We start from the raw sequence: 21,986 nt of genomic DNA on the forward strand, positions 1-21,986 counted from the left end.
AAAAAAAAAAAAAAAAAGAAACAAAGATCAGCTGTCTTTTTTTAAAAGGTAAAAATGCCGCTTTGTTGTTTTAGTGGACAGAGGGAGGACAAGGCTCACGGCGGGGGCTTAGGGGACTCCAGCAGCGAGAGCGGCGACGAGACGAAGCGGCAATCCGGACAGCAGCCACAGCAACAGCCGTCCTCTTGCGCCGTTCAGCAACAGCAACAACAGCAGCAGCAGATGGTGGACCACCAGCAAACCACCGGCATGTATCAGCTTCCGCCTCCGGTCACGGTCTCCAGCCCGCATTCGTATCACCAGAGTCACGGCACGTCCTTGAGCCACCCGCACATGCAACACCACGATACGAGCAGCGAGAGCGGCGATGACAAGAGGAACCTCCATCATCAGTTGCAGCATCATATCCAAGTCGGCACCCACGGCGCCCATGGACTCGTTCATCCCACCGCTACCTTGCCACCACCACCGCCCAGCTGCGCTCAACAGAAGAGTCAGCTGGATTACATGCAGTACTACAGCCCGCAGGTAAGAAACATTTTTTCATGTTTGCTCCAATTTACGTTCATTACAACAAGGATTTGTCGTATCTTTTTCGCGGGCGCCTGTCCTTAAAGAAAAACGTTATGGGATTTATCTTATAGAAACCAAAAATATTATATTATTCTATAAAGAAAATTGAATTAAATATACTGAAAGATATCAAGTTTTTAAAAATATATTCAATATTCATCTAAAAATATAAGAAGAGTTTTTAGATTCTTTTCAAGAATTTATAAATGTAAAATTCGAACATGTATATACACACATGTATGTTTTACATCTCTTATCACGATATGACATTGATATTCCTTTTCCTTCCATTGACATATCGTGGAAATAGATGAGACGAATATGAAGAAATCGTTCTTTTCTGCGATAGGACTATTTAATCGGCACACCGACCTCCGCGGATCTGCAGAAGTCCTTGCCACACACGGCGACGTCGATGCAGATGGGCGCGATCGCGCCTTCCATGGGCGGGTTAAGCCCGATGGGTCCCTCGACGATGCTGTCCAACACTATGCAGGGTGTCAACACCATGAACACTATGTCGATGAACGGCATGGGCATGGGCGCTTACCAGGGCATGGGCTCCATGGGGATGTCGACGTCGCACGCGAGTTACCATAGCGGCCTCGTGTTGGGCGAGTACCATTCCTTGTGACCTTGGGCCCCAAGCACTCAAAGCAAAAGAAGCCAGGAGAAGACTTAATGCACATCGGCGAGGCGCAAGACTTCCGATCGATCAAGGTACCCTTGAATGGTTTGCTGTGATATTATTTGGATCGTCAATAAATTATTATCACCAAAGAAAGATAAGGAAAGTCTTATCTATTGATATTGAAGTTTGCTTAAAAAGTATTATAAAAAGATGCAAAAGTATTTAAAATATTAATAAAAATTATTGTTGAACACATAACCCAGTGAGCACGATCTCAATTTATTGTTAACACAATTATTAAATAATGAAAAAACTAAGTCAAAAATATTTTTTATCGTGACAATAATTCCTTGGCGATCCAGTAATGTTCAGATAAATAAAAAGGACAGTTCTGTACGGATATATCGTTTCGTTCTCCGTGAGCTTTTCTCGGTGGGTATTTTAAAGCGTATGAAATTTTTTATCTATATATATATATATAAATTTTTGAATTTTCTATTAAACGATTTCCTATTCTAAGGATATCCATGAGAACCGGAATCAAAGGATACCGAGGCGGCGATGACGTTTCCGAACGAAATATAGCAAAAGACATATTAGCATTTTACTTTCCCAGTTCGTAAACTCTCGTGGCAAGCTGGCTAGACCGGCTTGTGTTTACCACTATTTCCATAAGTAAACAATGGGGGCAAAAAATTCTGCCTCTAGTCTTTCTGTTCCGTATAACTTGGCGCCGTACTTTTCCGTTTTTCTGTCCGAACGGAATAAATTGCACAAAGATAATGTTTCTTTTTTTTTTAACGCACGCAAAATACAAGCGACAGATTCCGATCATTCCTCCTAGCGCCTCTCCCCCTGTCTCCCTCATTTCATAGATTTGACCTGCCTATTAATTAATTAGCCGTAATCAAGTACGCTCCTCTTACACCGTACGCTTTTGTGTTTGTCCTGTATGTACATATGTATAATACACATGCATTCGACATATTATTAAGTTAATCTCGTCCTTGTTCGCTGCCTACCGGGTGTTCCCGAGTCATTGATTGGATTTCGTGATTAAACAATTACGAAGTTTTAGATTGACATTTTAGCGATTAAAGTTAACCCATATTTCTCATGTTCGATAATTCGAGCATTTTGATTCAATAATTTTCTTAGAAAATTATTCGGGATTTTTTCGGGATACTTTTTCGGGACTAAAGATAAAATATTTCAAGATATTTTATTATTTCTATAACTCACATTCCATAGATGCGTGGTTTGTGTGCGGAATGAGAAAGTATAGTTATTATTAAAAAATTATTATCACAAGAATATATATTACATCAAGAGTAATTATTATTGATTAAAAAATGTGATATCGCGTGTAGTGATTAAATTGAATAAAAACAGTTAGGGATGGGTATGAAACTTTAGGGTACCCCCAGTAGACAGTGAATGCTCGTCGCATCATATAAGATAGCGCGTAAGTTATCATTTATTCGCAGTTCGCAGTCTGTACATAAATATATCTGAAGACAAAATGAAAGGGAGAACGAGAATGTATATGTTGCGCGAAAAGGAAAGAATGTAAGAGGGAACAGGAAAGAGAGAAAGATATTATACGAGAATATGACAGATGTAGAAAAGTCGAGATATTGAGATGAATCGTTAATTTGTTATTCAGGCGAGAAATATATTAAATTGCTCTTTCTTGCTCGCAAAAATCGCGTCTGTCTCGGTGTTCAGAAAAATTTTTTAATTGCATAAATAAATTAGTTTTTTTTATAGATATACGAAGAAAATAGAAATAAACGTATAATTAATTACTATTGGAAAAAGCAGCTTTTTAATATACTCTAGTTATATATATTTAAATAACTTTATAATATATATGAGTTATAAAATTATTTAAATAAATTATATGATCATAATCATAACTTTAATATGAATTAGTATGTTATATTTTAATTGAATAATTAAGATTCGAAGAAGAAAAAGACTTGTTTAATAAAAATCATCTGATTGATTTTCAGACAAAAAAATAATTTTTTATCTATATATATATATATAAATTTTTGAATTTTCTATTAAACGATTTCCTATTCTAAGGATATCCATGAGAACCGGAATCAAAGGATACCGAGGCGGCGATGACGTTTCCGAACGAAATATAGCAAAAGACATATTAGCATTTTACTTTCCCAGTTCGTAAACTCTCGTGGCAAGCTGGCTAGACCGGCTTGTGTTTACCACTATTTCCATAAGTAAACAATGGGGGCAAAAAATTCTGCCTCTAGCCTTTCTGTTCCGTATAACTTGGCGCCGTACTTTTCCGTTTTTCTGTCCGAACGGAATAAATTGCACAAAGATAATGTTTCTTTTTTTTTTAACGCACGCAAAATACAAGCGACAGATTCCGATCATTCCTCCTAGCGCCTCTCCCCCTGTCTCCCTCATTTCATAGATTTGACCTGCCTATTAATTAATTAGCCGTAATCAAGTACGCTCCTCTTACACCGTACGCTTTTGTGTTTGTCCTGTATGTACATATGTATAATACACATGCATTCGACATATTATTAAGTTAATCTCGTCCTTGTTCGCTGCCTACCGGGTGTTCCCGAGTCATTGATTGGATTTCGTGATTAAACAATTACGAAGTTTTAGATTGACATTTTAGCGATTAAAGTTAACCCATATTTCTCATGTTCGATAATTCGAGCATTTTGATTCAATAATTTTCTTAGAAAATTATTCGGGATTTTTTCGGGATACTTTTTCGGGACTAAAGATAAAATATTTCAAGATATTTTATTATTTCTATAACTCACATTCCATAGATGCGTGGTTTGTGTGCGGAATGAGAAAGTATAGTTATTATTAAAAAATTATTATCACAAGAATATATATTACATCAAGAGTAATTATTATTGATTAAAAAATGTGATATCGCGTGTAGTGATTAAATTGAATAAAAACAGTTAGGGATGGGTATGAAACTTTAGGGTACCCCCAGTAGACAGTGAATGCTCGTCGCATCATATAAGATAGCGCGTAAGTTATCATTTATTCGCAGTTCGCAGTCTGTACATAAATATATCTGAAGACAAAATGAAAGGGAGAACGAGAATGTATATGTTGCGCGAAAAGGAAAGAATGTAAGAGGGAACAGGAAAGAGAGAAAGATATTATACGAGAATATGACAGATGTAGAAAAGTCGAGATATTGAGATGAATCGTTAATTTGTTATTCAGGCGAGAAATATATTAAATTGCTCTTTCTTGCTCGCAAAAATATTTTATTTTTATTATCGAGCATCGCATTTTTTTTCTTTTTTTTTTACGATGTGATTATTTTTTTGCGGTGAAAAAATAAATTAAATTTTACTATAATACGCTTAATGTTTTTGTTAAAATTTTATTGCGTAGAGAACGGCGTAGGAAAATCATTACTGAGACTTGTATAAAGTTGCTTTTAAAGCGCTATTATAGAGTGGCGTTTTAATTCATCTCCCAAATGTCGACTTTTCATTCGTAAAATATCTCGCGCGCCTGATATCCTAAATATTCCGTTAGCTGCGACATTGCCTTGTAGATTCTTATCTAGGATATGTCGAGGAGAGAAAGGATTTCCCTTACGAGAGAGTCCTCGGGACGAAACAGGGTAGGGGATAGAATCGAGGTAAAAGAAAAGAGATAGACGTAGGGTAAAAAATAATAATATCTTCGATCTTATGGCACAGAACCTACAGGCATTATTTTCATTTTGCACCTTTCGCATTCATCGCGTTCTGCGTGTTTGTTAATCTTTACTAAAATAATCGCGCGTCTACAAAAAGCTACGTTATAATATTTATTCAACAATTCGAAAGTGCCACAGTATGCGTTACAATAGAGAGAATATTAACGATTCGTAAAAGGAATCGATTAATATAGAATGTATCTGAATGAAGAGAGATAAAAGAAACACATAAAACAATAACTCTAAGAATAATAGAAAACCTTCCGCTATTTGACAAAATTCACGACGCAATTAAATAACCTTATATTCAAGAAATAAGATTTTTTTTTAAATTATTTGAAGTATCTGAAATAGAAAAATTTCTTTTATTTTTATGAAAATGATTTGTTGGTCAATATTTAAAAGCTCAAAGTTAAATCCAATCTCGTTAGCTCGTACGTTTTATCAAATTACATTAGATGTAAGAATCAATCGAAACCATGAAACAAGCTATCACTCTTTTGCAGTTTCGCGTTCGTAAAACACGATAGTTTTAATCAAGCTTTACGTTAGCGCCTCGTACAGGCAGCATTATGCTCTCTTAAACGGACAAATTATTGATAAAATTATAAGCTGTTTTAATGTGTATGCTTCGGCTAATGAACGCTGGACAAATTATTACTGGAACGACTATTATTTTATTTTCTCGCATTTGAAGTATCGTTCAAGAGTATCCGTATACACAAGTTGTGGTGCACAAACGAATAGCTTCCGACTGATTCTTTCTCAATTTTTTCTTTGTTTTTTTTTTTCTTTTTTCTTTTGTAAGTTGCTTTTTCTCCATATACATACTTCGTCATTACTTTCGAGATATTCTTTTTAGGCTTGCAAAAGCAGTAATCATGATCGAAAGTTATTTAAGAAATTTTCTACGAAACGAACGCTGCGATTCGACCAAAGTTAAAGAATTAATTTTTACGAATAGGATGTTTAATCGTAATGAGACTCTTGCACAAATTACGCACTCGCACGCAACTCGCGCATACAAACGGAGGCAGCGGAAGAGCATCGAGGATGCGAATGTGAACGAGAGGAGAGCCGCGACGCAAGGACGATTATTAATGATCATTATTATCATCTTGGTCCTCTCCAATTTTCATTCGTGTATTTTAGCGGACAAACCTAACGTTGCACAACTAACTAAGACGAATTGCCGAGAATGAATATGAACGTCGTTATCCATGAGCGTGTGTATGTGTGTATCAATGAGCTGTATGTGTAAGTGTGTGTATATGTGTGTAAACGCGAGAGAAAATGGAAGGGAAGACGAGATATGATGCGTAAGTAGATATAAGTTAAGAGATCACGATGTACGATCGAACTGTAATCGAGTAAAGTTGATGTTATTTAAAGTAATAAGAGATGTAAATGTTATCTGCATTTATCACGCACACACGTCCTCTTACAATATCCTATATCTTTTGCTTAGATGCCGAGTACTGGAAGGGGGTAAGTAGCGCGCGTCGTGATATTGCTTTTGATCCAAAAAATAACGAGACTAATTGCAGGACAATAAGTTCTAATTAACAAAATCTAGGTATAAATCTCAATATTTTTATAAGAAGAGGCGATAAATAAATTTACGTGTTTCGAAATCGAATACCACACGATATATCCTAAAATTTGAATGTTTACGTCTACGTTCGAGTTAATATTTTTGCATTTATCTATGTTTATGTCTGCATTTATCACATTTATATCCATGTATCTACGTCCTTCTCTCCCTCCTCCTGATTCACGTCGAAAAATTTACATTTTTATATATATATTCACCCATGCACATTCAAAACATGCTCACTACATCTACTATAGTAGATTTATAAATCATACTTATTTTCACGCAATCATATCCTTTCGAAAATCTTGCGCATAATCGAAGAGGTTGTTACTACTTCATCAATTTCCAAAAATCCTGTATTTAATACGCCAATAGTTGATAAAATAAATGGAAATTGGGATTTGAGTCTACATTCGCTGAATTTATTTTTTCGCGACGAATAAATATAGAGATAAATTTCCGCGCGTCCTACAGCGAGGAGATGAAAATTTCACCGGAATTATACTGATTTGAATCCCTAACGAAGAGTCGAAATAATAGTCGCGATATAATGCAATGATGTTGAATAAAAATCTTTCCCAAGATTATGTTTTTTCGTGATCGGTGCAATCGTAACGAGAATCGTAACGCGGGCAGGAGTACGATGTGAAAAAGGCAAGTGTCTGGATCGTTTCTCCCTCGCTGTTGGCGCAGCGCGCTAACAAGTAGCCATTGTGAGCTCCGTGTCAAGATGCTACTTGACAGCATACTCTCTTTCTCTCTCTCTTTTTCTTTCGTTCTCTCTCCGCGGACCCTCTTCAGCAGGGGCCCACACTCGCCCCCGTTCCATCACGCCACGCAACCGGCGTATGCCGCGCATACAAACATATATACAGATACGCACGCACACACATACGATATATCTCTGTGGGGTCCGTGCTTAACTTTACGATCTCCGAAAATCCCTTTGGAGGGATTTAGGGCCCCGTCGCGCGCGGCTAATAGAACCGAAATTATAACAGGCCGATGAGCATGCGTCGACTGCTCTTATTCCGCCTCGCTGACGGATTCAGAAAAACCGTAAGGGAAGCCGAATGAGAAATCAACGCAAGGAAACCGTGAAGAATTTCATTCCGTTGAATGTCTCATTTACGATCTTTTTCTAAACGACAATTCAATTTTGTAAGAAAATATACATATTATATATGAGATTTCTAATATACTCTTTTATTATATAATATTCAATGAAAGGATTGATTTTTTCCAGAAAAATAATTTCGTTCTTGCATATTTTTTTACAATGCAAATTTCTTCGGTGCACGTAATGTGTATTTATTATTTTAATTTTTATCGTTCATGAAATTACTTTGTAGGCACATTTATATCCATATTTGTTTCTTATCATGATTGTAAGGAGAAATATGACTCGGAAAAAATTAGAAACATTAATTAAATTTGTAAAAATTTAATCTCTGAGCGAAACGTCAATACGTTGCAGCTAGCGTTCTGATGAATTTGATCGAACTCGAGCTGCGATCATCTCCACGATAAGAAAGAAATCGAACACAAAGAGACGACGTCCGGTCACGTGGAGAAGCCAGATGCTCTCTTTCAGGATCGAAGAGGATATTATCTGAACTACGCTGGTAAATATCGGCACAAAAAGGAGGACGAAGATCTTATCTGTCTCATCGCGATCGTTTGATAGACCTAATAGCGAGCCGAAGGACGGTCGTTTTGAAATAATTACCAGTTCATATCCGTAGCGCCGATCTTTCCGGATTCATTCAGATATATTGTAAGATCAAAGGACGATGCTCTCTTCTTCGCCGCTATTTTTTGTTTTGCGAAAAAAACACTGTTTATAGAAAAATTGAATCTGTCGTAACGGCTATTAGAGATATTGTATATTTGTTTCCTTTTCTTTTTTTTTTTTTCCCCTATAAAATAACTTGTTTTAAAAAATATCTTAGAAACTATGAGCAATATTAAATTATTAAATTATGTATATATAGTTGAAAAGTTCTCATGCCCACACTTGAGAAGGCGCGAAGCTTGTGATACATCCAAATATATCTTTTTTGTCTTGTATGGCACATCCCCGTTAGAGCGAAAATAATAAGTTTTATACTATTACAATGCGATCATTACGCGCCGGTAATGACGGTGCATTCAGGCACGAAGAGAACTGCAACGCACCACCGGCCTTTCTTCACATCTGCTCAATTGCAACAATGGGTGTGCGATACGCCACCCCACGAAGTCCCGAACAGTATGCGATGATGTTCCCGGAACATCAAGTCCGAGTCGGAAAAAGATTCTACTCGCATTTATGTAACAAATCACACGCTATATCTTTTTTTGTAATTTTGTCTTTATCGCACTCGATAAAATTATTTTTATTTTCAGAGCGACTGAGAGAGCTATTGTAGAAAGAATTGTTCTCTAGTATTCTCATAGTTTTTGAAAGTGTTTTATAATATAAATAGAATTATAAGACAATATATTTTTATTGCCTAACGCATGCTTTTAACAAATTCGGCAACGAGATTACAAAAAGCAAACAGATAATTTATAAAAATTATATATATTAAATTTATATTAAATCTTATAGTAACTCTTTAAAAAGTAATTTATTATTATTCAAAAACATTTTTATGGATGAAAGATCTTGCTTGTGTAATCAGTGATGAATTTCTTCCTTTTATATACAATTTTTTGTACAAGTTTCTCTTATATGACAGAAAAAAACGGGTTTTGATTTAACGGGATATTTTTCGTACGAGCGCGAGATCGAATTTGAGGATCATTGACGCCGCGTATAAATCCATTAAATCCGCCACTTATGGGCGATCGATGTAAATTACGACGTTGGCTAACGCGCTTGTAGGCGAACTTAGACGGGCGCCTCGAAGACGAGCGGTGGAGCGATTTCGAAGGGGGGGGGGGGGGGTTATGCAGCCGCATAGGCTGCCACGTAATTTATTCGCGGGCCTCGCGACGATCACTCACTCTCCTCGCGGGCTTTTGTGTGTAAGGAAATCCCGGGCCATTAGAAACGGGCACGAAGAGCGAATTTTTAAATGTTTTAATTTTGAAAATCTTAAAAAGATCTTCGGAATCGAATAATAGTGCGTCTTGAGACGTGTCGTGCATTCACGACGACGGCGATGCGGTCGCGTTTCCATCATCGGGGCGAGAGATCCAGGAAGGATTCGCAAGTAGCGCGCGGCTGAAACAAGAGGGATCGCGTCTCGAGGAAGAGCCAAGGCGAGAGGGTGTAATGGACAGACTAATTTGTGAAATTTAAATTCCGTCCCCGACGTTTTGCCGCGAGGCGAGATGAGGCGGAGGCCGGTGTCGCGGGATGAGAAAGGGGGCCCCGGGGAGGGAAGAGAGCGAGATAAATCGCGGCGTCCTCCCCCGGGGGGGTCGATGGCGGATCTTTCTGGAAAATCGTAGGTGGATAGGTACTTCGTGTCGCGACACGTTTCATGGGTGGCGTAGAGATGCAGATGTACGTGCGCATCGCGAAAACAATTCCCGGTGAGATTGAAATCGGGTTGATAAGAAAGACTTGTGAAAAACGCGTTAAGGCTAGACGCTTTCGGAAAATAATTCGCGGTAAGATTAAAACCGGTTAACAAAAATCTGGAGATAGTCATTTTTATTTTTTATTATTTAGATTATATATTTTAGAATAAAGAAGTTGGTACAATAGTTGCACAAATTCCGTTATTTACTAGTCTCTTTCTTTAACTTATTTTGCTGAGCAGTGTTTGTAACAGCGTAATTTTTTGTTAAAAAATGTATATTGTTTTCAAATCTTCACACGATCATATTTTTCATATCATCAATATTATAGTCATTCATTATTTAAAGTATAATTTTTATTACATACTATTCGCAAAAGAGTGTTATTTAAAATTTAAAATTTTCTAAGTCTGTGTAAATTCATTCATTCATATATAGACGTTCTTTATTCAAGGTAGCGATATTTTTTTCTATGTTATTTCAATGAAAAAAAAATATATATATTTAGCTACTCTAAAAGTACAAATGTTTGCAAAAGTTTCATCGAGAGAAAACGAAGGTACAGGAAGACAAAGACGGAGAGATAATGAGCAAGATGTTTAAGCGGTGGCGGATTAAAGGCAGCTTCTCGCTGTACGGTGAGATGCGGTAGGGGGGAGAGGGGGAGAAGCCTATTGTCGGACCGCATAATACGGTTATGATTTAGTTTGGGACGTGAGGATGCGAGCGAACGAATGAACGAACAGACCGAGGGGGCCTGACTAGGTGGACGGGGGGAGGGGGGGAAGAGGGCCATTGGTGTCAGATTACGCCGGGGCCCGGGCCCCGTCTGGAACATCCACACGTCCGCGTAAGGACTCACACGCAATGCCGGGCCCCCCTTAAGCGTACATATGCGTGTATACGTTCTCTGCCTTTTTTCTCCAGAAAGATTGTCCCCGCTTTCCTCGCTCCCCTTCTCGTCTCCTTTCCTCTCTTTCTCTCTCGAGTGTATCACGGACACTTTTTATTATTTAAAGTATATTTTGATTGCTGCATGCAATTGTCGAAGAAGATATCGATCAGATTCATTCGTAAAGTACAAAGACGTAGAAAAGAATGCACAAAGTTATCAGAAAATTATAATCTTTTGACCATTCATCGTTTTATGCATAGGATATACATGTAATTTTGTTTAATTACTGTATGATGTAATATTTTTATCACTCCGTTTATATTCGAAAATCTAAATTAGTTTTTTCATATCGTGATAAGCAGTTATAATTTCATAATATAAATCGATATTTTTTATAGATTCACGAGGATAAGATACAAAAGATAAACAAAAAAGCTGTAATAAAGCATCTGTAATTTATGAAAAATTTAAGACGTAATCTTTCGACTGTTGTCATCTTTTTTTGTGATAGATCAATTATTCTCCAAAAATTCTAAATCTTATTCTATATATCATTTATAGATATAAATCAAGATTTATAATAAGATAATAGAATGAAATGAAAAAAGAACATGTTTTCGACGACTATGTTAGATTAATCTTTCCTTAACGTCGATGATTAATATATGCACCATAATTTATAATACATTTATCAAAGAACTCTGTCTCTCGCCGGAGCGTCAACAATCGTCCGAACATCTTGGACTTTTGTATTACAAAAGGGGCGATCTCCGCCATCTTTCGGCGGCGGTTCTTTCTCCGTCGCGAACTCGGACGCGGGTTCTGCGAATTCGCGAATTATGAATATGATTATCTCGGACGTGCTCTTGACGGGAAGCCAGACCTGTCCCGGAGGTGTCACCTTACACCCTTTCCCGCCCTCGCATCGGATCCTGACTTGGCGCCCCGACACATTGCTCCCCGTAACCGAATCTCGCGAATAATTGGACCTCTTTCCGATCGCGAAAACGTCGATGAAAAATAATAATGCTGCTGTCGATTTTACGTATCGAAGGAACCTCAGACGTCAGACGCTTCGTAGATTAGGAATTAAAATCCGGTATATAATTTCATTAAACTCAGATTTTGATGCAAAAATTATTTCTTTTTTCTTTCGTTCGTAAAAAATGATAATTAATACAAAGAGAAATATTCTTTTTGTATAATGTATCATTATAAAAATTATTTTATATTAAGGAGATTATATATACGTACCAGTTCCGCGCAATTCTTGTGCCGTAAATCGGCAAACGATCCGCGCGAAAACCAGTTCCACCCTCTTATTTATTCCCTTACAACGAAATGGAGACGCCAGCCCACTAAACATATGTCGAACATCTCGGGAACCCTCTGTACAATGACACCCCGAATTTTTGTGTTCAGGGATTGGCCGGGCGATTCGTCCAATAGAGTTCGCCCGTAGACAACTCTTGGGGATTGACAGCTTCCATGGGGTCGAAGTCTATAGGATTAGGCCACGCGGTGACGCAAACGTAATGTCATTACGACAAATTGCGATCCTCTTGTGGGATAAACGGCGAAGCCAGTTGGAATATATCGGATGAATTAATAGAATATCTCTTATAGAACGCACGAACGCATCGATGTGCCGCACAAACATGGGGAAAAACAAGGAGATCCCATAATGTTGGCTCTTAATTGAATGATCATTAAATTAAATTTTTGAATTAATTTTATCATTTTTATATCAATCTTTTTATTATTTTTTAATCATTTTTAATTCAAAGTTTTTTATGCAGAATTAATTCATAATGCATATGTAACATGTTATGTAAATATTTATAGAAAAATATGTAGTTGGTATTCTCGATTTTACCCTAATTTAATAAAAATATTATGTCTATATTTATGCCATTACATATATTTATGTCATTACAGCAATGACAATTAGTTTAATAGAATTTTGTAATTTTATAAACATATGTTTGAAAATTAAAAGATATTAAAAATATTAATTTTAGCATTAGTCGAATTAAGGTAATTGAATAACGAGCATCAAATACATATATGTATATCTCGATGTTTAAAATAAACATAGTAAACTCTCTCTCTTTCTCTTTCAGCATTTTATATAATAATATTATTTTAAACCATTCCAACAGTCGACGATAATGAATTGATAAGAGAATGGGAAGAAGGGAGTACGCGTTTCGGGCGCTCATCCCGCTCTCCGGGGGTTGCTAAGAGAGTCGGCATTAGCTACGATATGGGACTTTTGCCCTTATCCGCCATCTGTATACAACGGGGTGTTGGAATTCGATTCATAAACGTCAAACGCGACTGTTTACGCTGTTCGCACCTCCATTGTCGCCCTTCGATTTCAGGATGCCGACCTGCCGATCGTTCCGCACCCCGGGACACAATAAATACATCCATCTCCGCATGGTATAATGCGCGAAAGGGGCCCGCGCAACCGAGCGGCTCTCTCGCGTATCTCCGATACGATCGGTAGTTACTTAGCACTTCCACGATGCTCGATGGTTCGATTCTTATCGAACCGGCCCTCGTTGAATTTATTGCAGGCCCCTGCGGAAAAGAGGCTGACGGCCCATCTGCATCTTCTCCTCCTCAGCACGATCTACTTCTTTTTTTTTTTTTTTTTTTTGGCGGGAACCAGTCGCTCTATTATATTTCTTTGCGATACTTGCAGAAACGATAGAGGAACGGTAATATCGCGGAAAAGATTACATTATCTCACTTCGGACGAATATAATGATAGATAATTAATTTTAATTTTGGGATTAATATTTTTTATCGAACGCGTGAGAGTAACTAATAAACCCGATAATTATATATTATGTAATAGTACTTTTTAATGGTTTTTTGTGTGCCTCAATATATAGGAAAAGTATGAAAAAATAATGTTAATTTGTGCCATATAAAGAGATGATAATAATTTTCCTTTCTATAAATTAGCTGATTTTTTAAATAATTAGACAATATGCGAATTATTTTAAGATAATCTTATACTTTAAGTATTTATTGTATATTAAAACGAAAGTAATTATCTATTTCTATAATCATTAAATTAATCCTAATATGGAATAAAACTTTTGCCAAGTATTTGAGTCAAAAAACTTAAAGTAGACTTTAAGTGACACACTTTCTCCAATTTTGAAAGTCGTATCATATCGAAGCAAACGGGAACTACGACGAAATGATTCATTCAGAAATGTCAGTCAAGGAATGTTCTTCTACAAGGAATTACACGCGTGTGCACACGTATACGACACTCGTGCGGCGTGACCTACCCCACTGAGAGAATCGTGTTTCAATACAGAAACCGAAAACCATATCATTACGTAGAAGCTCCGTTTCGCGCGGGTGTTGCATTGTCAAGAACTGCATGTCGTTTCAGCGGCCGATTCAAGTGTTTAGTAATTCGTAAATTGTTTCCAGGATGTAGAGGGAGAGAGAGAAAGCTATCATTTTACACTCATTTTGAAGAGGATAGATTGATCGACTTTCATTAAATCTTTTCCCCATTCGCACAATAGTAATAATACAAGATACTGCTACGTTTTACCGATAGAAGCGAACACACATATTTTGATTATCCTTTTAGGAATATTGATCCCGACATCTCCAGAAGATTGCGGCGCCTCAGGATCTCTAAAGCCCTCTTCGAATCCCCCCTTCTATTTACATACATAAATATCTGCTTATATAAGAATTTTAATATCCCTAAACATGGTATAAATATTATAAGATTCTACTCACGAATTCAAAGAAGGCTATTATATTCATTATGTAATGTAAACACATATAGAAGAAAGTATCCTTCTTAATCGGTATAATTTGTCGCGATTGAAAAACTAATGGTCGAGATCGCTGGATTATCGTAGAAATTGATTTTTCGATGTCGCGAGCGAATTGGCAATCGCTGTTACAGATTTACTAGCGAATACAAAGATTGACGCGCGATTTGTGACACGAGTGAATTTTCGCCATGCGATATGGGCGCGAAGCTCAGTCGTAAATATCTGACGAAACGTACGGAGGAAGTGAAGTCTCGCGCGGAGGGTTGGCGACAAGTTAAAGTATTAAGTAGCCCGTGCGTCGCCGCGTCCGCTGTCAGTCTCCGCTCTAATTAATCGTAATTGACGGCCGCGCGAAGCCTCGCACGCATTGCCTCCTCCTCGTCATAACGCTGCATAATCATCCACGGCGGGCTCTTCCGTTGCACGCAGAAATCTGTCGATGGAATTTCATCTGCGCCCGCGCTTGCACTTGGCCGAAATGTAAATGCTATTTCGTTTAAACGAAGAACGTCTCGTCTGGTCACAATATTTTTGCGAACTTAAGATGCATATCGATAAGCTATTATAATGTGTATTTTCGAAAAACGCGAAACACATGTATTTCAGGATTTAGATATTTTTCAGTAACTCTTAAGATTTTTATCTTTAAGAGATATTTATGTGTATCTGAGATCCGCTTTGTCTCCGCCAAAAATTCAAGAATATAAATTTCTTTCCTCAAACTTTTATATACGTTTCGAGTCGAGTCAAATTTATCAAAACGAAAACAGAGAAAATGTTAAAGACAAAGGGGGAAGGAAAAATTCGTAATGCACTTTCATTATTTGTAGCATCGTATTTCGATGTTTGCTTGCAATGATAATGAATAAAAAGCAATAATGAACATTATCCCGCTTACGTAGTATATGTAACTAGATAATTACGAGTGTAAGGTATCGGTTAATGACTGTGATCGTGTTCGCGGTGCGCAAACAAAATCGGTTAATTATAATAATGATAAAAACACGCGCTGTACGCGCTCGAAGCGTGCCATTTAACTGCGTCGGTTATCAATGAGAGAAAGAGAAAGAGCCTCGTACCGAGCCAACCTTTATACAAATTGACCTACGAATTCGATTAAAAATTCTATTGTCCTAATAACTCGAGTAAGTAGCAAAATAGACTGACGTGCGCGAAGACGGAACAGGAGTTGCGCAACTTGTCGAGCAATTTGCATGATTAAGTTCACCCATTTTTTTTTCTCTCCTGCTTCGGCCTGTCCGCGTACCAGATACTGGATTCTCACGGTACGCCAATTGGAGTCAACTCATCTAAATGATAATGAACATTATCCCGCTTACGTAGTATATGTAACTAGATAATTACGAGTGTAAGGTATCGGTTAATGACTGTGATCGTGTTCGCGGTGCGCAAACAAAATCGGTTAATTATAATAATGATAAAAACACGCGCTGTACGCGCTCGAAGCGTGCCATTTAACTGCGTCGGTTATCAATGAGAGAAAGAGAAAGAGCCTCGTACCGAGCCAACCTTTATACAAATTGACCTACGAATTCGATTAAAAATTCTATTGTCCTAATAACTCGAGTAAGTAGCAAAATAGACTGACGTGCGCGAAGACGGAACAGGAGTTGCGCAACTTGTCGAGCAATTTGCATGATTAAGTTCACCCATTTTTTTTTCTCTCCTGCTTCGGCCTGTCCGCGTACCAGATACTGGATTCTCACGGTACGCCAATTGGAGTCAACTCATCTAAATACCCGGGCTACCCGGCCGCCGCTATTACGGACGCGCGAGAGGAGGCCCATTATGTAACCGACGTGGACAATGTTGTCCCGCATTCGCCAATTGGCCAAACGTCGCGAACCTTTTTCAACGAATGTCCTACTTTAGAATTATGAATGAGAGCCTCGTAAAGGCGAACGCTAAATTTATCGTGATCCCGTATCGTACCATACTTATCCATGTTGTTATTACAGATAAATGATGAGATAGACAGTTTTAACGTAATACATATAGCTTAAAATGAATTAATTTTAATTAATAATTTTAGATGTAGCTAATTTTCCTGTTATTTAAAAAAAAAAAATAAATTCACTCTTGCATTAAATTCTAAATATTATATATATATATATTAGACAGATTTTAAAAAGTAGACAAGATCAATAAAATCGACATAAATGAAAATTATTGCGAGAGACGCGATTGAAATGTCGATGGAAATTTATTGCCTAATAAAAAAGAAAAGATGCATCATTGCCAGAGTACATGGAAAATTTTGAGATTTAACGCGCAGCGATATTTGCATGATTCTTCTCGTAATAATCTCCACCTCACTAATAAAGCCATTGTCTAGGTCCGGTTAGGCACGTCTAAAAGCCTAATGACTGTTTCCTAGAGAGACGCGCCAGTCCGAATACAGAGCGAATTAGAATAATTCGTTCCGTCTGGCTGCGTCACTATGCCTATGTATCGTGTAAGATTGTCGTCGTCGTCTTCTGTTGATTCAATTCCTCCCACTGTATATAAACGTAATTTTTTACCCTAATATTTATGACAATGCAGGTAACTCATTTTACGCTCCGAAAAAGATGTACTTGTCGTTTCAAAATTGAAACCGTGAAGTGCAAAATCGCGCTATATACCACGCTTTACGAATCGTTGATCACAGGATGTACGTTTCACTAAAAACTATTTTATGTCAATCGCGTTTTACAAGCGTGTCTCATCTGTATCGAAGAAAATAAATTATAATAACGTCAATAAGAGAAAAGGCTTACAAAAAAAATGTTTGCAATTTTAAGGACCGTGTAATTTTATTTTACATCTTACGATTTCAAATGTCATTTACTCATGTCAATTATTCAACGAATAATTTTCGATTATATATTGGCGTACCCATCAGTAATAATATAACATAAAAATAATGCTTTATTATTAATAATGTATTTAATAATGCGATTCCAAATAAATTTATGCAGATGTGGATGATGATATCGAAACGAATAATAACGTAAAAGGCTTACAAAAAAAATGTTTGCAATTTTAAGGACCGTGTAATTTTATTTTACATCTTACGATTTCAAATGTCACTTATTTCAATTATTCAACGAATAATTTTCGATTATATATTGGCGTACCCATCAGTAATAATATAACATAAAAATAATGCTATATTATTAATAATGTATTTAATAATGCGATTCCAAATAAATTTATGCAGATGTGGATGATGATATCGAAACGATTGCGTCGCGAAAATACTACAGGCGAAGAAAAAAAGAGAGAAAGAGAGCGGATTTTGATCTACGTGAAATATGAATTTCCGTAGGAAGAGCAGCGTTACAGGCTTCTCGAAAGACCGGAACAGAATCATCCCGACAGAAAAATTTCTATCCGATGCCCACGCCAGAAGGAAATCGTTTTTTCTACGTTGGCGCAATTTGCCATGTAAATTCGATCGTAACATGATTACACGCCTTGGCAAACTATAACCGGGCTCGTCGCCGCCGTCGATTGTCGAAGCTAGAACGTCGTTCCGTCTTGATCGATCTTGTGATCGATCTTTCGATACGCATGTAGATATAGATCCTACCGAAGATCGTGCCAGATGGCCTATGGGACGGGACGAGGCCATTATGCGGTCGTCCGAGAATCCGTAATGAAATTAGAAATTAAAAAGAGAGAGAGAGGGTCTACGAGCTCGATCTGAATTTTCCTGGAATTTCTCGACCGCCTTCGTAGCTATATATAAAGAGCTCTGATAATGGATAATCTTCTCTTGCATGATTGCTAAAAAGAAAATTGTAAAAAATCACGTGGATGATTATTAGTTTAATTTAATGTCGCAGAGAGTTTGTAGCAAAGAAATATAGTATTTAAAGCTATCACACTTCTACGTAAATTTATTCCCGGATTCAAAGAATTCACTACACAAAATTACTTCTATATAAAGATCTGTTTCTCATTATATCTATGATTGCAAACCTCATTATACTCATAGCTAAATAATCTAAAATAAAAATTTAAAGAGAGAAAGAGAAAAGAAGGGAAACTATAAAATTTCCTCAGAAGCAAAAATTCAAATAAATCTCGATTCTTAACTTTAACGTCCTTATGATGCATTGTCACCTCGCGTCGCTGGGTTTAATGTTTAAGAGCAAGCGCGCGCGTAACCCACGAAGAGTGACATTGTATCGCGATCAAATGTAATAAAAAAAATCGCCCCGTTACCGGTTGTCACATGTCGCGGATAAAAAGTGTCGATGCCACAGGAGAGAGGAGGACTCGCGTACACAAAACTCCGGCACGCACTGCGAGCAAGGCGTAGCTCGTGTTCGGTCACCCGTTAAGAAGGAAGCTCTCGAGGGGCCCCGATGTCCAAGATAAGGCGAACGTCCCCTCACGCTGTAGTTCGGGGACCAGCGGCCCCCTCACGTAATCCACGAAGTACGTCGCGACGAATTTGTTCGCCTGCCCAATGAGCCATAAGTGCGCCCCCACACTCCCGTGGACCCGTTCGCCACGTTCTTCCACATCACGACGAAGAAGCCGCGAAACTGGGCCCGCGTGCTTCAAAATGGCTACCGTCCGCATCATTGGGCCCGATCGATGGGCGAAGGTACGTGGAAGAACGGAAAAAAAGAAAAAGAAATAACGGTTACGGAAAAATCAACTCATCTCTCGCGCGAATCTTTTGCATGCGATACGTAAATTTATATTATGTTATGAAACTTTTGCAATTAGTGAGAATCGAACAAACGCGCACAAACTATGTACGTTATCGTAATATTAATATAAATATTCTAACCATATTTAATTTATATAATAAACCAGTTTTCCATATAATGCGATGTGGAAAACTTCGATACGATGTTTATCGTTGAAAATTTTCGTGGTATTATAACGGAGGAGAGGGATGGTATATACCTTGTGATATCGATACTTATCGGAAAATATAGATCGTAGCACACACGTCGGCGAAGAAAACATTAACAAAACGTATTATGCAGTAATTTTTACACGCAATGCGAAAACTCTGCGGACGCGGCCAATTAGGGAAATGGGATGCAGCATTCAACAAAAATATACAATATACGTCGAAATACCATGGAAAAGGCAAATTTATTACATCCCGTCTTTGATTTTTCGTCAATCGAGCTTTTATCTCGTGCGTCCTTTATATTCATGTATTACAATATATCATATGTTTTACATTACATGATAATTATTCGAACGCGTTATGGGCAAAAAAGATTTATTTATTGAATGTTTAAGCTTTTAAGGAATGATCTTGTTAAGCGCGGATCCCTGCTTATCACGCACGCGTCCGAGGTAATTGCCCGGGGTCATTTGTTACCGCAAATAAAAAGTGTCGAATCCGGTCCGAAAGCGCGAGACCGTCGGTATATGTAATTTGTCGATCGAATAATGCGATGTTAATAGAATGGTGTATTGGGTACACCGACCTCATAAATCATTGTTAATTTGGCAGAACCATTCAATCGCCGAGCCTCCTCCTATCCTCTCCCTCTCTCTCTCTCTCTCTCTCTCTCATTTCTTTTTCTTTTCTCACCGGCGATCCTTCGACTGCTCCTCTTCGTGCCGGCTCCTGCCGGTTGAAGGGATCCGAAACGATCGTAAAAAGCGAGGGCCCCTTCGATGACCGCTGGTGGATGTGGTCGTCCGCGAAATTGCCCCTCTATTTTTGTAACCTACCTACTGTACACGCTCCCGTTCGCCTTTTTGTTTCCGCGCATTTTGTTGGCTGACCTTCTTTTTCTCCTCGCAAAATTCAGCTCCATGTGATATCGCACGCTTAATAACTAACGAATGATCTTTTATCGCTGATGAATTAATGATATTCATTGCGATGTTTATTTATTATTATAAATATCATTAAATATCTCGAAATGCAAGCCAATTAGATTATATGCGATAATACATAAGAAGCCGCGTGATATATATATTATTGCTTAAATTAATGAATTAACGTGATAGATACATTATCATGTATTACATAGTAATCACTTATTAACGACTCTTTGGCAAACCGATAATTTGAGTAGAATCTACCTGTCAAAAACTCGAAGGAGAAATTAGGTTGCTATACGACAGTGACAGTACAAATTAGGCTCGACAAAGAACAATCTTGTCGGACCTGTTTTTGTTTTTGCCACGTTACAAGAGAGGAGATCTCTTCTTCTTAAGAATCTCTTCTAAATGACGCATCGGGACCCGATGCGAGCTTTCACCGATCGATAAGTCAGCGAACGAGTCGGACACATTCAACATTGTGCGTCGACTCGCGGTTGAGCATGGTGGAAACGGTTATCCCGAATTTTTGCACCATCGACCTGCGGACGTCGAGCGACATGATTGGCGGAATCATCGCGGTACTTTCATACTGGAAAAAGGTATGACGGGAGGGAGGGAGACATTGACGAGGAGGATGCACGGATGGCGAACGCGAGGGGAAGAGAAAAAGAGAGAGGAAGAGAGATGGAGACAGAGAGGGGAAAAGGAGAGTACGAGGCTCGTGTTTCCGGCCGGGTGAACAACAATGCCCGCAGACAAATGAGCATCCCGCCTCCATTGTTCGCCTGATCGGCACGGCGCAGCCTCATCCCGGTTCCGCTTGCGCTACTCCGGACCTCCCTATGTCGTCGTCAGAGGCCCATGTCGTCCTCCAACACCCGGTTGGGGGGTCCTCGATCAACCTGATGCGGGCCAACACCGATTAAACATCGCTGCTTCGTCGAATCCCCGTCAACGGGAATCTCCTCGTTCTTCTCCTTCTTCCTCTCTCGTTCTCTCTCTCTCTCTTTCCACCCCCGCTCTCTTATTCTCTTTATCTCTCTACCCGTCCGATTTCTTCTGCTTCTTTTGTACTATCTCTCGATCGTTCTCTTACCTTTTACCGTGCTTTTGTCTCTGCATGTGTGTTCGCTCTCTCGTGTCCTGCTCGTTCTTCTTCCATCAGCGCGTCCATTATGCTCCAGGTGGTGCGGTTCCATCGCGGGAGAGGTACAGAAACTGGGACGAGTGACGACTCTCGTGCGACATGTCAGGCATCAGGTTTGTGTGGATCGGAGTTACGGTTGCAAAAATACTGTAAATTATACGATAAAATTGTGATGAGAAAGAACGCAAAAAGATAAGAATGCAAAAGTAACACGAGATAAATAAGAAATTTTATGCGGTTTCCCGTATAAAAAATAACACATTGATAA

The 21,986-nt window shown here is 38.2% G+C and overlaps 1 protein-coding gene across 3 annotated transcripts in view; it reads left to right on the plus strand.

The window, feature by feature from the left end:
• The window catches only part of LOC115240689 (homeobox protein SIX2-like), a 33,009-nt gene extending 24,587 nt beyond the window's left edge, over positions 1-8,422 (plus strand). Inside the window, exons 4-6 of one of the 3 annotated variants that reach the window (XR_003884797.1) lie at positions 75-528; positions 923-1,293; positions 8,003-8,422. Coding sequence is in view for 1 of the 3 variants with exons in the window: in XM_029815991.1 (XP_029671851.1) it covers positions 75-528; positions 923-1,207 (739 nt within the window). In the remaining 2 variants the exon portion in view is untranslated. Of the gene's footprint in view, positions 1-74; positions 529-922; positions 1,654-1,724; positions 1,880-8,002 lie in introns of those variants that run through there. The other 2 variants (XR_003884796.1, XM_029815991.1) reach the window with 2 other exon arrangements.
• Positions 8,423-21,986: the final 13,564 nt, after the last annotated feature.

Source organism: Formica exsecta, unplaced genomic scaffold (assembly GCF_003651465.1).
Source record: "Formica exsecta isolate Colony F162 unplaced genomic scaffold, ASM365146v1 scaffold444, whole genome shotgun sequence".
NCBI classification, from domain to species: Eukaryota; Metazoa; Arthropoda; class Insecta; order Hymenoptera; family Formicidae; genus Formica; species Formica exsecta.